The following is a 15,381-nucleotide window of genomic DNA, read 5'->3' as shown; positions in this document are numbered from 1 at the left end:
GGTGCTGAGAGATCCGGGAAGGGAGAGCAAAGGAGGTCATGGACTAGATGTGAGGTAAGATGAAGAGTGAAGTGGGTGCTGGAGATGACACCCAGTAACAACAGGTCATTCTAGAACTAGAGTTTCACAGACCCTGAATCTGAAACAATGACAAAATAGGAATGGAACAGAAAAGGACAGTCTGGTACTAAAACAGGAGTTGAACCAGGGAGCTGATGAGGTCACTAGAACAGAAGGCCAAGAGTAAGAACTAGTATGGTCAGGCTTATTTTGCTATTGAGTCAGGTTCTCTATGACTCCAACAGCTTACAATGTAGACCAGGCTGGCCTAGAACTCAGAGATACCTGCCTAAACATTTCCTGAATGCTGGGATTAAAAGCCTTCACCACCACACTCAGCCTGGGTTAGGCTTTAAATCTAAGAGTTAAGGCCACTGAGAAAAGGGAACAGCTTTAAAAAGGGGGGAAAGAGGAGGAAGTACTAAAGAGAGAAATCCAACAGTACTTTAATCATACAGGCCAGGGAAAGAAAGTGCTCTACAGAGTGCAGTGTACTGTTTGTTGGGGTAAGGTACTGTTAGGGGGAAGCACACAGAATGAGTAGAATGTTTTAGCAAGGCCCTTTACTGGAGTGCCAGGATAGTGTAAACGAAAGGGATGCTAAAGACAGAGAAGGAAAGACTACGGACATAACTGTTCATTATGGTTGGCCGGAAGGGGGTGACTAAGGTTAGGGATGTAATTCCATGAGAAATAGCTTACCCATCACACAACAGGACCCAGATTTACCTTCCAGCAGCATGGGATGGGTGTGGATGGATATGTGTATGGTGGGATATAGTTGAAAAAACTCAGTTCTTTATTTTTAAAAATTTTTGGGATACTAAAGACTGAACTGTATTTAGAAAAACTCAGTTCTTTATTTTTAAAAATTTTTTGTGGTACTAAAGATTGAACGCAGGCCCTACACATGCCAGGTAAGCACTTGACCACTGAGCTTTGTCACCAGCCTTTTCTTTAAAAACAAAACAAAACAAAACAAAAAAACAACCAAAAAAACCCTTTGAGACAGGGTCTCCCTATAAGCACAGGCAGGTCCTGAAATTGTTATCCTCTTGCCTCCAGCTTCTTAAGCAGCTAAGAGGACCCGTCTATACCACAAGGCCTCATTCAATATCTCTGGTGAATTCTCAGGAGGGAAATGAGTACACCAACTTGCAAAGAAAGATCCAGGAGTACGAGTGGTAAAGGTAAACAAACTAATAAAGAAAATACTCAAGGAAAGAGAAAAGAGGGGCTGACAAGGCACAGATAAAGAAAGCCACACCAACTCCTACAGGCAGATAGGAAAGGTGAAGGCAAGTGTAGATACAAGGAGATTATGTTGGTTTTATAACAGGAGATTTCACCCTTCTGCCTTTCTATCCTAAGAAGAAAGAGGAAGGTTAGTAGTTAAAAGAAAGGGAAAGTGTTGTCCAACTCCACTGAGTCACGGCACCTCCTACAGGGCAGAGCCAAAGGATCTGTACCATCAATGAATTAATATACTAAGGAGGAACCATGAGAACAGCCCTGAAAGAGCAACTCATAGGACTGCTCAGGAGGGAAAACCATATCAGGATTATCAACATATGATATGCAAAGTCAGTGTCTCTTCCCTAAGAGAAACCAAAACCCAAAAGGACAGAGGACCAATTCTGTGGACCAGGTTCAATCCCCAGTATGGGAGGCAGGGAAAAAGAGATAGCATATACTTCATACACTCATCTTTGGGTTCACAGAGATTGGAGTAGGACATCACATGTCCTGCTCTATTACTTTTCACGTTACTCCTGAGATGGCCTGGGTTCAATTCCCAGTACTATTTTTTTTTTCCTTTTCTTTTTTTCGGAGCTGGGGACCGAACCCAGGGCCTTGCAGTTCCTAGGCAAGCGCTCTACCACTGAGCTAAATCCCCAACCCCCAATTCCCAGTACTATTAACAAAACACAATAACCCCTAAACATCAAAACAAGGTGACAACAAAAAACACAAACAAAACAACCTGAGGGAACTCAGGCTTCTGCCCAGCTTTGCCACTCACAATTTCTGCTGAACATCTGGTACATCCTTCTGAGCAGTAGGCTCACCACTGTACTAAAACTAGAGTAAGATATACCTCGCTTACTTCATACTGTAAAGATCAAACGTAAACAGAAAAATCTAAACCACAAAAATGTAACTGAATGTAAAAAATATTTCTAAGAGTATAACTTAGTGGCACACTGCTTGACTGCTAGCATATGTGAGGCCCTGGCTTTGGTAGTCAATACTTAAAAGTTCAAATATGTTCAGGAAGCAGGAAGATTTTGGGCTGATAGTACAGACTGAGTAGTATTTATATTTTTTCATTTAGTAAAGCAGGAGCCTACTAATTTAGCTAAGGCTAGTCCTAAACCCCCAAGAATCAAAGGATTCTCCTGATTAAGACTTCTGAAAAACTGGGACCACAGGTGCATGTCACTAAGTAATCTCTTTATCTTCTGTCTGAGACAACCTCACATAACCCAGGTTGGTCTTGAACTTGATTCTTCTGCTTCAACTTTCCAAATGCTGGCACTTACTATTCCTGACTTCTGTATTTCTTTAGTAAGAAAGATGAATAGAGAACTCTAGATGATCCTATGTGCAAGCATGTGTTACATTAAAATTTATATAGATGAATTCTTCCTCTATGTAGTTCTGGCTTAACAATGTACAGGAATGGTTACCACCAAACCAATAAAATATTCCAATTACTCGAATATACAAATCCTCTTGAAAAAGCTGAAGGAAACTGACCATATTTGAAACATGTTACTTCCCTATTTAGAGAATGGAAGCTACTATTACAGGTATATTGTTTCCTATCACAGTCCCCATTACCGTATGTATAATCTACATTCTGGATATATTTAACTTGTAGTTTCACTCCAGTAAAGAGAAAGAAGACATGAGAGGGGGAGCTAAGCAATGGATTTCACTAAGTGGTAAGCCACTCACTAACATACACAAAAGTCTGAGTTTAAGGTCAAGTTTTTAATCTTCATATTTTCATGAATTCTTTGTCTCTAATAAATCTACTTACCCAAATCACTTTTTCGGGCTATGACAGTGTCACAGTGGGGACAATGAAATTTGGCCACATTTTCTGTGTGCTTCTGTAAAATGTGCATCTTCATGGTACCACTCTGGGTAAACCGAGCATGACAAATATAACATTCATAAGGTTTTTCACCTTAAAAGGAAATACAGAATGAACAAGTTAAATGAATAAATACTACAGCTTCATAGGTGAATAGCGGAGTGGCAGACATATATTAGGCTTGAGAAGTTAAAGCTTGGTGTAATGAATTGTCCAACTCACGCCTATCTTCAGAATTAGCAAACAAATCCTACACCTTTGCTCTGTTCAGCTTTCTACCCTCTTCTGTCATAGGACAGTACTTCTCAGGGCAAAGCTTACCTGGCTGGAGTGGAGGTGGGGCAGGGCGGGGTGGGGGTGGGGATAGCTAGAACTAAATCATTCTTTCTCTTTTATGTTTTGAAGCAGGGTCTTATCTTGCTGCCGAGGATGGTCTGGCACCAGAGATCCCCTTACCTCAGCCCCGAGTGTGAAGATTATAGGCTTATGCTATGACACTTAGCACAAGCCTTTCTTTTTACAAAATGATAGTACTTAGAAACCAGAGTATGTTAGATAATCTATCCAGACTTCTTATTTTGTTTTTTGAAACTTGAAAGGAGTCACTATGCAGCCCTGGCTAGTCTGGAATTTGCCATGTAGACTAAGCTGGCCTCACACTCAACAGATCTGCTTGCCTTTGCTGGGATTAGAAGTGTGTACCACCACATCCAGCTTCTACCCAGACTTTTAAAGATAAACATGAGATTTTAATCTCATTTGATGTCTCCCTTAAAAGAACCATTTTCACATTATAAGACTCATAAAAAATTGCCCTCGGGTGTATTTTCAGAACCATCAACTCAGAGGATATGCCAGAGCTTTTCTCAATAGTCTTCCATTCAGGTAAGCCCTGGGTGCACATGGCAGTTGACAGGATTCACTGAAAAGTAGCTCATTAGTACCAGGAGGGGAGAAGTCCTACCTGAATGGGTTCTCATATGCCTTTTCAGCTTGTATGTGTCCCTGCTGGCATAACTGCACAAACTGCACTGGAACGGGCGCTCTCCAGTATGAGAGCGAATGTGTCGTTTTAATTTGCTGACCTGAAACATGAAAGCAACCGAACGAACCTCTTATACTTCTGTTAACATGGACTATAATATGAACTCTATGGCTTAGGTACAAAATCTAAATTTGGGGGCACTAAAATTAGAAGTCCCTTCATTGTAGCCTATGCTTCCTCTCAGCAGTATTACAGTCTAAGGAGATGGGGGTAAACAGACAGGACAGAGATCAGGCAAAACTGTCACACTAATAATTGGGTTGGGCGATAAGGTACACAATGATGGTATACTAACCTTTATTATTTTTGTGTGTGTGGTGGTCCTGAAGATTGAACCCAGGGACTTGTATTAGGCAAGAGCTCTCTACCACTGAGCCACGGCTCCAGCCCTTCTATTCTCTTTGAAACTTTTCACAATACTTTAGTAGATAACCCATACCTATTTTATACATATTAATTTCCTACAAAATTCAACTCCAAGCTCATGTTTCAATTTCCTACTTCCCTCTCATTTCTACTTCCTAGACAGGCTGAGATTTAGGAGTCTCTGATTTCTCTTCCTTGCTACTTGCCACACTTTCCCTGCAGCATCACTCAATCCCTGCTCCTTTTGCCTTATTCAGGGTATGCCATATACAGGCTAAGAGTGCCCTTCCACTCACCAGTAGTAGTACCTCACTCACCCCCATACCTGCCTGATTTACCAGTCTCACAATATTCAATATAACACATCCCTCTGTATACTTTCAAATTTTTCTTTAACTTTTCATTCACATTTAGTCTGTTGATAAAAATTTGGAATCAACTTGTAACCTTCATTTATTTATGCCCTTTGGAACAAATTTGTGACTTTTTCTGCCTAAAGATGTAACAGAGGACCTGGCATGGTGGCACATGCCTTTAATCCCAGCACTCAGGAGGTGGAGGCAGGAGGATCTCTGAGTTGAGAACAGTCTAGTCTACAGAGCGAGTTCTGGTACAACTGAGGATACTCCAAGAAACCCTGTCTCAAAACATAACCAAAACCAAAACAAACAAACAAACAACAAAAATCACAATAATGACTTTTATTGTTATTTCAGACATTTCACCACTATCAGATTTAGAACCGCCCCAAGGTTTCTAGTTCCTACTATTCTTAGACTAGGTTGTCTATCTTCAATTGAAAGGTTTAAAACTATTATTACTACTATTTATCTCTTTAACCGTTCTGAGGACTCAAGATAGTGCCCAGTACTCTACCGCTGAGCTACAACCACATCCAGTGTTCCAAATTAAGTATTTTTGAAAAGCCACACCAGCAAGTGGCAAATCTGATACTGATCTCATGTGGTGGGTCTGAGTGAGAACAGTGACTGCGTGAAATTACATCTCTGTGCACAAATTTATGCTTACACTTCAGTCCCTTTGCCAAGATTATCGGTATATTTATGCAAGTATTCTAAAATCTAAAACAAGGTGGGGCTAGAGTGATAGCTCAGAACAGTGGTTAAGACTGTCAAGTGTTCTTCCAAGGACTCATGACAGGGCCATAGCAACTCACAACCAATCCCCTGCAGCTTCATCTACAAGGAGTCCAACTTCTCCTGGCTCCAGCACCCCTGTGCACCCAAACTACTCCACATAATTAAAAGAATAAAATCTTAACTCACCGGCCCCCCACCCAACAAATAACCACAAAAAACAAAACTTGGAAGAAATCTTGAAGCATCTTTGTCGTTAAGCATTACTGGTAAGAGATACACAACTTTTACACTAGTACGAGATGTTTGGAAATTGGAGACACAGTTTAGTGGTTGAGTTCATGCCTAAGGAACTGGGTTCAAACACTGGTTCATGCACACAACTGTTCATTTCTATACACTTTTGTTGTTGCTGAGGCAGGGTTTCTTTGTGCAGCCTTGGCTATCCTGGAACATATACTGTTGACCTGGCTGGGCTCAAAAATCATAGAGATCCGTCTGTCTCTGCCTCTTCCAAGTGCTGGGATTAAAGGTGTGCACCACCACTGCTTGGCCCATACTTCTTTTATGTTTGGTCTCTATTCACTGAATTCATCCTATTCTAATGTCTTTTACTGCTGGATATTCTCTAAAATAAATAAAAAATAAAAATCTTTAAGGAATGACATTTTAAAGCCTGGCAAAATGACTGAGTAAATCATTTGCTGATGACAGAGTTTCAACCTCAAGGTCCACAGGGTGAAAGAAAAACTGCTAGAGTCAAGGAGTAGCAGAAAGCATCCCTTCCCCCAACCCAAATAGAACAATAGGAAAAAACCAAAAAAACAAAAACCAAACAGCTGGGTGTGGAGGAACAGGCCTCTAATCCTAACACTCAGGAGGCAGGGGCAGGCAGAATTCTGTGAGCTCCAGGCTAGCCTGGTATACATAAGTAGTTAGACTTTGTCTCAATTAAAAAAAGTCTACTTATAAAATACTTATTCTTCCATTAGTTGTAATTTTTAATACAACGAAACAGTAGCATTAAGACCCTAGACGGTGATGATGATGATGATGAGGGTGAGAGACAAGGTTTCTATAGCTTAGGCTGGCTTAGAGCTTGCAGCACTCTACCTGCGTCAACCTCCCGACTGCTGAGGTTTTAGGCACGATGGATCACTTCAGTGACTCACAGTTAATTAAGAGGGATTTGCTTTGGCTTATCCCTAGTCTTGTTGGAACTTTATATATACTGAGAACTGAATTTTTTTGTCCCTCTTCCAGCTTCCTATAAAGTAATATACACAACTGCTGAATTCGTCTTGTTTTGGAGATATTTAACCACTTATTTTTCAGTATAATATCTGATTTGGCTGCTTACTAACGTCGTATAACTCCCCTCTCCCTTTAGTAGTATTCTTATCCGATTCTGGCAACAGGGTAGATTCAAATAATAAAGCCAATCATCATTCCTACACCCCTTCTCCCCCTAAGTGATGGGAATCAAACTCAGAGCCTCGTGAATGCTGCTTTTTGGCAAGCACTGATCTACAGCTCCAACCCCAGACCTTCATTATTATAGTTAAGAGAGGTTCTTAACTATATTCCAGATCGTTTCAAACTCAGTATCTGGTCCAAGGTAATTTCAAACTCACAATTCTCAGACTGTCCAATGCTAGGATTAAAGGAATACACATCAAACCTCCCATTTGTAAATGCCTTGGGTACAGTTATATCTTCAAAATATATGGAGTTGGTATTTTTATTTATTTTTTTGAGGGAGGGTCTCTTTTTATAAGTCTGGCTGTCCTGGTACTCACTGTGAAGGCCAGGCTACCCTTGAACTCAGAGACCCATCTGCTTCTGGTTCCTAAGTGCTGGGATTAAAGGCATGCACTAGCATGTTTAGTCTTGGAATAGGTGTCCCCCTAAAACAAACAAAAAAAGCCTACTGCCATGGTCTAAGAAAGCTCTCAATGATAAAGAACTAGACACTCACTTCTACACTGGCATAATCACACATGGAACACTTAAATGGTTTCTCATGAGTGTGTTTATAACGACGATGCCGCACCAACTCTCCACTGGTCACAAAAGCCATGTCGCAGTCGGGGCACTTGTGAGGACGAGTACCTAAAGGAAGGAGGGAATAGCAGGAATTAATGGCACATTACATGACAGGGTTCAATTCAATGTATGGCTCAAAGCTACTGCATAAGCTGAAAATAGCTCTACTAGTTACAGGGAGCCCTGGACAAATTTTCATCACTAGTCCCTAAGAATGCATGCTAAACTTTAGTTTCTGCTAATTACTTGACTCTATGGCCTTTGAATAGAAAAATCCTTCTTATTCCTTTTTGTAAATATACTGGTTACTAAGAACCCAACCATTAAAAGAAATTCCAGTGTATTTTAGTCCTTACTAAATACAACAACAAACCCAGGCAGTGGTGGTGCATGCCTTTAATCCTGAACTTGGGAGGCAGAGGCAAGGTCAGGGGGTGGTCTGAGTTCCAGGCCAGCCTGGTCTACATACTAAGTTCCAGGCCAGCCAGGGCTACATTGAAACTCTGTCTCTCTAAACACCTCCCCCGACCAAAACAGATTATAATTAAAAAAATCATAATGTCAAGAATGAGAATAGACACCTACAGAAATTATTCTTTGTTCTTTCTTTTTTTCTCTTTCTTTTAAAGGTAAGGTCTCAATATATAAACATAGAACCCAGAACTGTCCTTAAACTCTTATTCCTAGTGCCCAGCCTCCCAAGTGTTTAGGTTTACAGACATAAAACACCATGAACAACTCTACAAAAGTAACTAAAAACGATGAAGTATAAACAGGGAAGTGCTGATGGAAAAATTATAGTAACTAAGAAATGGAAAGGAATGCTTATTCACTAATTAAATTTGTTTCCTCAGTACCACTGAGTTAGGAGAGAATGGAGGAATTCTTTCTATGAAGCGTATATACAATCTGGTGGCACAGAAAAAATAAAACAATTATCAAGGGAAGGAAAGCAGCATTAATCTCAGGAACAAGGTAATTAAAATAGTAACTTTTGGTTTTTACCTAGCATTATTTTGTGGTTGGGGGGAAGAGTTCTGCCTCTGGGAGAAAAAGCATGACAACTGTCCAACTGTACACTGCTGTGGGACAGGGTCCCTTCCCATCAGGCTGCACTACATGACCACTACGTTTCTCTGTTCAAGGTCATGGTCACCAAATTGGTTTTCATTTACTATAGCTTTACAGGAAGAGTGCCCACTAGGCGCTGGCACTGTGGTGCATGCCTTTCATCCCAGAACCATAGGAAGACACACATAGGTCTCTTTGAGTTCAGAGCCAACCTAGCTTCGTAGTAAGTTTTAGGATTGCCAGGGCTATGTAGAAAGACGTTGTCTTAGCAAACCAAATAATCCAAAGAGTGCCCCTAGAATGTAATATAAGCACATCTGAAAGTGAAAAGCTCACTCTTCATCAGGAAGCAGCACTGGAGTGTTTATGTATTTGACTTTTGTAGGCTCAGTTAACTAGATGAATAAGTGTTTACCAAACCAATTCTGGATAACCACAGAATGAACTTTTCAAAGCTTAAGTACAGTCTAAGACAAAGTACTCACGTCAATGTACATACACACTGACAAATCCTATCAAAGGGTAATACAGTGTCTTTAAAGTACTAGATGCATTTGTGTGTGTGTGCGCGCTATAAAAGTGACTAGATGGCTAAGAATATCCTACTATACAGCACACTACTTATAAAGTAATAGACAATCCACTAACTGATCTTTTGACATGTAAAGCAAGACAACTAATTTAATATGACAACTAGTATATCAAATCAAAACCAACAATCACCATTTTAAATGAAGACAGAACATAAAAATAGAGGAAAGCCTACTCTGAAAGAAGTAGAGAATATGGGAAGAAACTAGTCTCCATAAAAAATTGGGTCAGAGGACTTACAACCAAATACCTACGCAAAAAGATAAAAGCCTGCAGAGAGAGTTATCTTAGGGTTTCTACTGCTATGATTAAAACAAAACAAAACAAAAAATCCCACTATGACCAAATCAACTTGAAGAAGAGAGGGTTCATTTCATCTTGACTCTCACTCCGGTCACCCTCCACTGTTGAAGAAGTCAGGGCGGGAACTATGCTTACCGGAGTGCTACCTCTAGTTTGCTCAGTCTGATTTCTTATAAACCCTATGACCTAGGTGTGGTACTACCTACAATGGGCTGAACACTGCCTTATGAATAATTCATTAAGAAAGGGATCTACATGGTAGATAACTCTACAGCTTCTGTCAAGTTCACACAAATATTCAAACTTGCCAGCAAAAAATCTAAGAGAAGTCGACAATGCAGTCACATCACTGGAATCTGGCCATATGCAACATGAATACTGAAGATATTAAAGAATATTTTATATTTGAACAAATAAATGAACTTTGAGAATGGTACGTATACGTTTGTACCCTTAAGCTGTAAACAACCTACCTTCTTTGAGACGAAACAACAAGAAACGAAAAGAAAGCCATAGTTCTATTGTAGGTAGGATTTTTACTTCTATTTCTAGTGTTCTTTCTCACTGACTGCCTTGGGCTTTTGGGTCTCGTTTCTTGTCACTGTTAAATCCTCAGCAATGTAATGCTAAAATCTTTTATGAATTATGTCAAGAAAAAACGGCAGATTTCAAGAAGGAACAAAAATAATACTCTTCAACTTCCTATTGAAGTAATCTTGGATTAAAAACCATGTTTTAACCTTTGTTATGCTGTAGCCCACATTAATATCTAGCACCTGTGTGTGTGTTAAGATGATTCCTCAGGAGGGTTACTGTTCTGAATGCTCTGCCACAGAGATGGCACTTGTGTGGTCTCTCATCAGTGTGGCTTTTCATGTGACGATCCAAATTTGAACGCCGTGGACACGTGTAACTGCAAAGCTCACACTGGAATGTTTTCTTTACACCTATATGCAAAACAAAACACGGACTTGTTACAGTGCTTCAGTATTTAGATTAGTCCTAAACTATAATTATATTCTCTTAATTTTTTATAATCAAAGTCAATCTAAGAAGAAATTAATTCACAGTTTTACTTCTCTTGAGGACTTAAAAACACAAATAAAACCCTTCTTTTGGATTTAAGCCATGGCACCCACTAGATGTTTAAAAAAAAAAAAAAAGCACTTGCACACAAGCTGTTGTTATATCCTTTTCCCCAAATGGGTTTACGAGTTCATTACATGGGTTAATGAGTTCATAAATTCATTTTACCTTTTTTTTTAATTTTTGTTGGCTTCGGAGGCTTCATATTACCAACCACTTTCTCTGCATTAACCTCAGACAGCAGACCTTCCTGCTGTTCTTCCTCAAAATCATACACAGACACATCCACGTCTTTGCCCTCCTCTGTGTAACGAAGTTTACTCTTTTTGGTTTTCTTTGTTTTTTTGGCTGGTGGCTGATAGTCTGGGTCTTTTTGCCAGCTAGGGTCTTCCTGAGGAGGAAGCTCCCCCTGCTCTAGTGTCTCCACTTCTCCATTGGCCCCCACTTTTACCACCTGAAATCCTTCAGGTAAAGGTAAGGTGTGACATATCATCGGTTCACTTTCTGCAAGGCCCTCTTTAGACACTTCATTCTCATAAGCCCCCTGAAGTTCTTCTACTGACGTAGTAGCAACAGGTACAGTCACAGGAACAGGTACTTGGACAAGCTGAAGTTCTCCTATATTAATGGGCTGTTCCTCCATGTTTACAACCTGCAGGGTTATGATTTGGGTATCGTCCACTGCAGCTTCTGCTTCAGGAGCCACTGTCCCCTCCATTACTTCAGTCTTCATTTGGAGAAGGGTAGGGTCCAGCTGTTCCATCATTACCATCTGTACGCTACTGTTGACATCCTGGACCACCTCACCCCCGTCTGTCTGGTTCTGGGGTAGGTGGCAAGCATCTTCTTCCTGGCCCCCTTCCCGGCGTCTCTGGTAAGTCTTTCTTTCCTTTCCTTTAATGAAAGTTTCAGACTCTTCCACAATGGCTTCAACCGCCTCACCTTCCATTTCCCCTTCCTTTATTAAGGGAGAACACAAATTGTTATTCATGATATGGTTTGCCCAAATAAAAGCATACACATTTTAAACTAAAAACTTTTGGGTGGCAGGTGGTAGTGGTACACACCTTTAATCCCAGCACTTAGGAGGTGAAGGCACGCAGATCTCTGAGTTCAAGGCCATCCTGGCCTACACAGTAAAACCCTGTCTCTAAAAATCAAAATACCTACCTCCCCACCCCAAACCACCTCCTTAGTGAATGAATTAGGTATCCATAAATGGTTATTCGACAGACAGTTTCCTCTTGGATGGAAGAAAAAAAAATTCACCTACATTATAAATCTTGTCAATCAAAACCAAAAACTCCAAAACTGATCAAAACTGACAAGACTCTGGATTATACTTATAATTAACAGAAAACTGGTGAGAGTGGGTGTTAAAATACACTGCAGAAGTAAAGTTTAGTCTAAGAGAAACACTACAATGCTAATTTTGGTTTTTTATGCAAATAAACTGCCAAAATAAAAAACATGGAAAAGTTGAAGCAACAACCTACAGGCTCAAGTTTTCAAACTGAAGAACTTAGCTTCCAGAGATAGTTGGCAAAATCTAAGGCTATTTTTTAGTTGTTATTATCCTTATTAGGATAGGATGTTATTAATGGCATCAGGTCAATCATACAAGGCACAGGTCAATCTTCTACCAAACAAACTACCAGAGCTAGGTACTGCCGGACATGACTAGAAAAGTAGCACTTGCACAACTGAGGCTGGAAGATGAGGTTTGAGACTAGTTTGGCCATACAATGATACCCAATCATAAACAACAAAAAAAGAGACACTAGACATTAGAAACTTTTATTCTGGATATTTAATTATATTAAAAATTACCAGTAAAGCTAGTTTAAAACTTACTTATTTGGAGTGCCTTAAAGAATTAAAATTTTCAGTCAGAAGAATAACGTTTAAGATAGCCTCTGTACGACATGCAGACAATAGTTAGCACTCTACATACTTACTTTCTCTTACCACAACACGTTAGATTTAATGATTCCTCAATGTACACACATTTCAAAATGTTAAACACAAATATATTTACTTTTTCCTTCCAATTAAAAATTAGTTTAAAAAAATACATTATAGGGAGTAGGGCTTGGTGATACACAGTTTTAATCCCAGAACTGTTGAGGCAGAGGCAAGGAAATCATTGAGTTTAAGGCTAGACTAGAACAGCTAGATCTATAATGAGACCTTGTCTTAAAACCAAAAAAGTACACTCTATTTATCATGCACTAGAAGAGACTTTCCTTGCTTTTAAATGGCTTTGGGTGTCAAATCTAGGCCTCACTGAACTACACTCCTAGTCCCATGCCTTGCTGTTTTTCCTAAATTCTCCCCTTAAAAAATCATACTTTGTCATACCATTTTTCAGAAAGCTTTATTGTGTGGGGCTAGGGAAGATGGCTCAGTTGGTGAAGTACTTTCTGAGAAGGCATGAAGCCATGAGTTTTCATCTCCAGCACCCGCCTGGAAAGTTGGGCATGGTGGTATGTGCCTGTAATCACACTGCTGGGGAGGTCTGCCTGTCTCGCTACCACGCCTATCAACAGTTTCTGTCTCTTAAATCTTGGTAGTACCTAGAGTAAAATAATAGGTCAGCAAGATGACTCAGAGATGATGGTACTTGCTACTAATCCTAATGACCCAAGTCTGATGCCCAGGACTTATGTAATAGAGAGAATCAACTCCTACAAATTTTCTTCTGACTTTCACATGTACTGTGGCATGCCCATGTGCACACACACACCAACTAAATAACTAAGACTTAATTAAAATAAAAAACAAAGCAAACAAACAAACTTCAAGAGTAAATAGGGAGCTGCTGGAAAGATGGCTCCCCCCCCCCCCAACCACCTCCTTAGTGAACAAATTAGGTATCCATCAATGGTTATTCAACAGATAGTTTCCTCTTGGATGGAAGAAAAAAAAATTAACCTACATTATAAATCTTGTCAATCAAAACCAAAAACTCCAAAACTGATCAAAACTGATCAAGACTCTGGATTATACTTAAAATTAACAGAAAACTGGTGAGAGTGGAGTATTATTGTTCTTTCGGAAAACTAGGTTCAGATGGAGCTCACAACTGGCTCTAACTAATGTTCCAGGGGATGAAACTCCTAACCTCTTGAGGCACCAAGCATGTGATTGGAATACATACATACCCACAGGAAAAACACCCATACACATAAATCTAAAAATAAAAAAACCTAGCAGATAGTAAAGTCTGAAAGCATCTAATTTAAAGCAATACTATATAACAAAAACCACACACACACACACACACACACACACACACACACACACACACACACACACACAGAGAGTTATCCCTAAACAACAACAATTTAAAGTGTTTTATGTGGGGTTGGGGATTTGGCTCAGTGGTAGAGCGCTTGCCTAGCAAGCACAAAAGGCCCTGGGTTCAGTCCCCAGCTCCGAAAGAAAAAAAAAAAAAAAAAAAACCTTAAATTAAAGTGTTTTATGTTCTTGGCCCAGTCTCAAATGAAGCTCTTGCTACTTTACTAGAGACACAGTTCATCAATCCCCTGTGCAGGCACTGTATCTGAGCCAGCAAAATCTACAGAGAAATAAATAGCCATGGCCTGATTCGGGATGAGAGTTCAAGGTAAAATAAAGGTAGGCTTGGAGAAAAGTAGCATGACCATGTCAAAAGCAAATGCATATAAAATTACTATTGGAATGTTATGAAACCCTGCATCAAAATAAGAAAAGAAGACTGAGAATACAGCTCACACTCAAGGCACCTGTCCAGTACTAATGAGGCCCTACATTCAACCCAGTACTGCCCCCCTCCTTCTCACCCAAACTGAAAGATGTATTAGTCCACAACTTTTAAATCCTCGACTTGGGAGGCAGCTGTATCTGTAAATTTGAGATCAGGCTGCTCTACACAGTCATTAAGTTCCAGGTCAGCCAAGGTTATATAATGAGACCCTGTCTTGAGACAAAACAATATGTCCAACAACAAAAACAATTAAACCAATTATTACAAGAAACTGTATTTTTATCCAAACACTGTTCCTCTCCATGTCTTATTCTCCCTCCTTGTCCTGTTCCTTGTGTCCTCCCCATTTTCTTCAGATCTAGCTCATTCTTAAGACAGTAAAGTTTCCTGAGGCCACAACTTTGTTGTTATATGGATGCTAATAAGATAAAGCACATGACTTTGTGCTGAACAATGCCTCAAATAGTTGGGTATGGTGATATACACTATAATCCTACCATTCAAGAGAAAGAGGAAAGAGAGTAGGAGAAATTTGAAGTCAGCCTTGGGTATATAGCAACCTTGGGTATAAGGCTAACCTGAGCTATTTTAAAAAACAGTCATATATCTTTTTTTTTTTTTCAATTGAAACGTTCTATCCAGGACAGATATGGAATCTCAGAAGACAAAGGAAGCTAAGGAAAATATAAGCCTCAGGAAGTTCATGAAATTTAATAGCTGAAGAACCTTAGAAAGTTAAAAGATTCACAAATTCCCTCTTAAAGCACACAATTATTGGGAAGCAGAGGACACAGACACACAGACACAGACACAGACACAGACACACAGACACACAGACACACACACACACACACACACACACTTT

At 39.8% G+C, this 15,381-nt stretch overlaps 1 protein-coding gene across 5 annotated transcripts in view; it reads right to left on the bottom strand.

The window, feature by feature from the left end:
* Nucleotides 1–15,381, bottom strand: part of Ctcf (CCCTC-binding factor) — a 49,536-nt gene that overhangs the window by 8,065 nt on the left and 26,090 nt on the right. For all 5 annotated transcript variants that reach the window (XM_006255536.4, XM_039098033.2, XM_039098034.2 and 2 more), the window contains 5 exon segments: nt 10,937–11,726; nt 10,459–10,629; nt 7,650–7,783; nt 4,128–4,248; nt 3,107–3,256 (listed from right to left, as the gene is read on the bottom strand). In XM_006255536.4, the coding sequence (XP_006255598.1) occupies nt 3,107–3,256; nt 4,128–4,248; nt 7,650–7,783; nt 10,459–10,629; nt 10,937–11,717 (1,357 nt within the window). In that variant the 5' untranslated portion in view covers nt 11,718–11,726.

Source organism: Rattus norvegicus, chromosome 19, assembly GCF_036323735.1.
Source record: "Rattus norvegicus strain BN/NHsdMcwi chromosome 19, GRCr8, whole genome shotgun sequence".
In the NCBI taxonomy this organism is placed as follows: domain Eukaryota; kingdom Metazoa; phylum Chordata; class Mammalia; order Rodentia; family Muridae; genus Rattus; species Rattus norvegicus.
The sequence above is the reverse complement of the archived record's forward strand: the minus strand, read 5'-3'. Positions and strand labels throughout refer to the sequence as shown.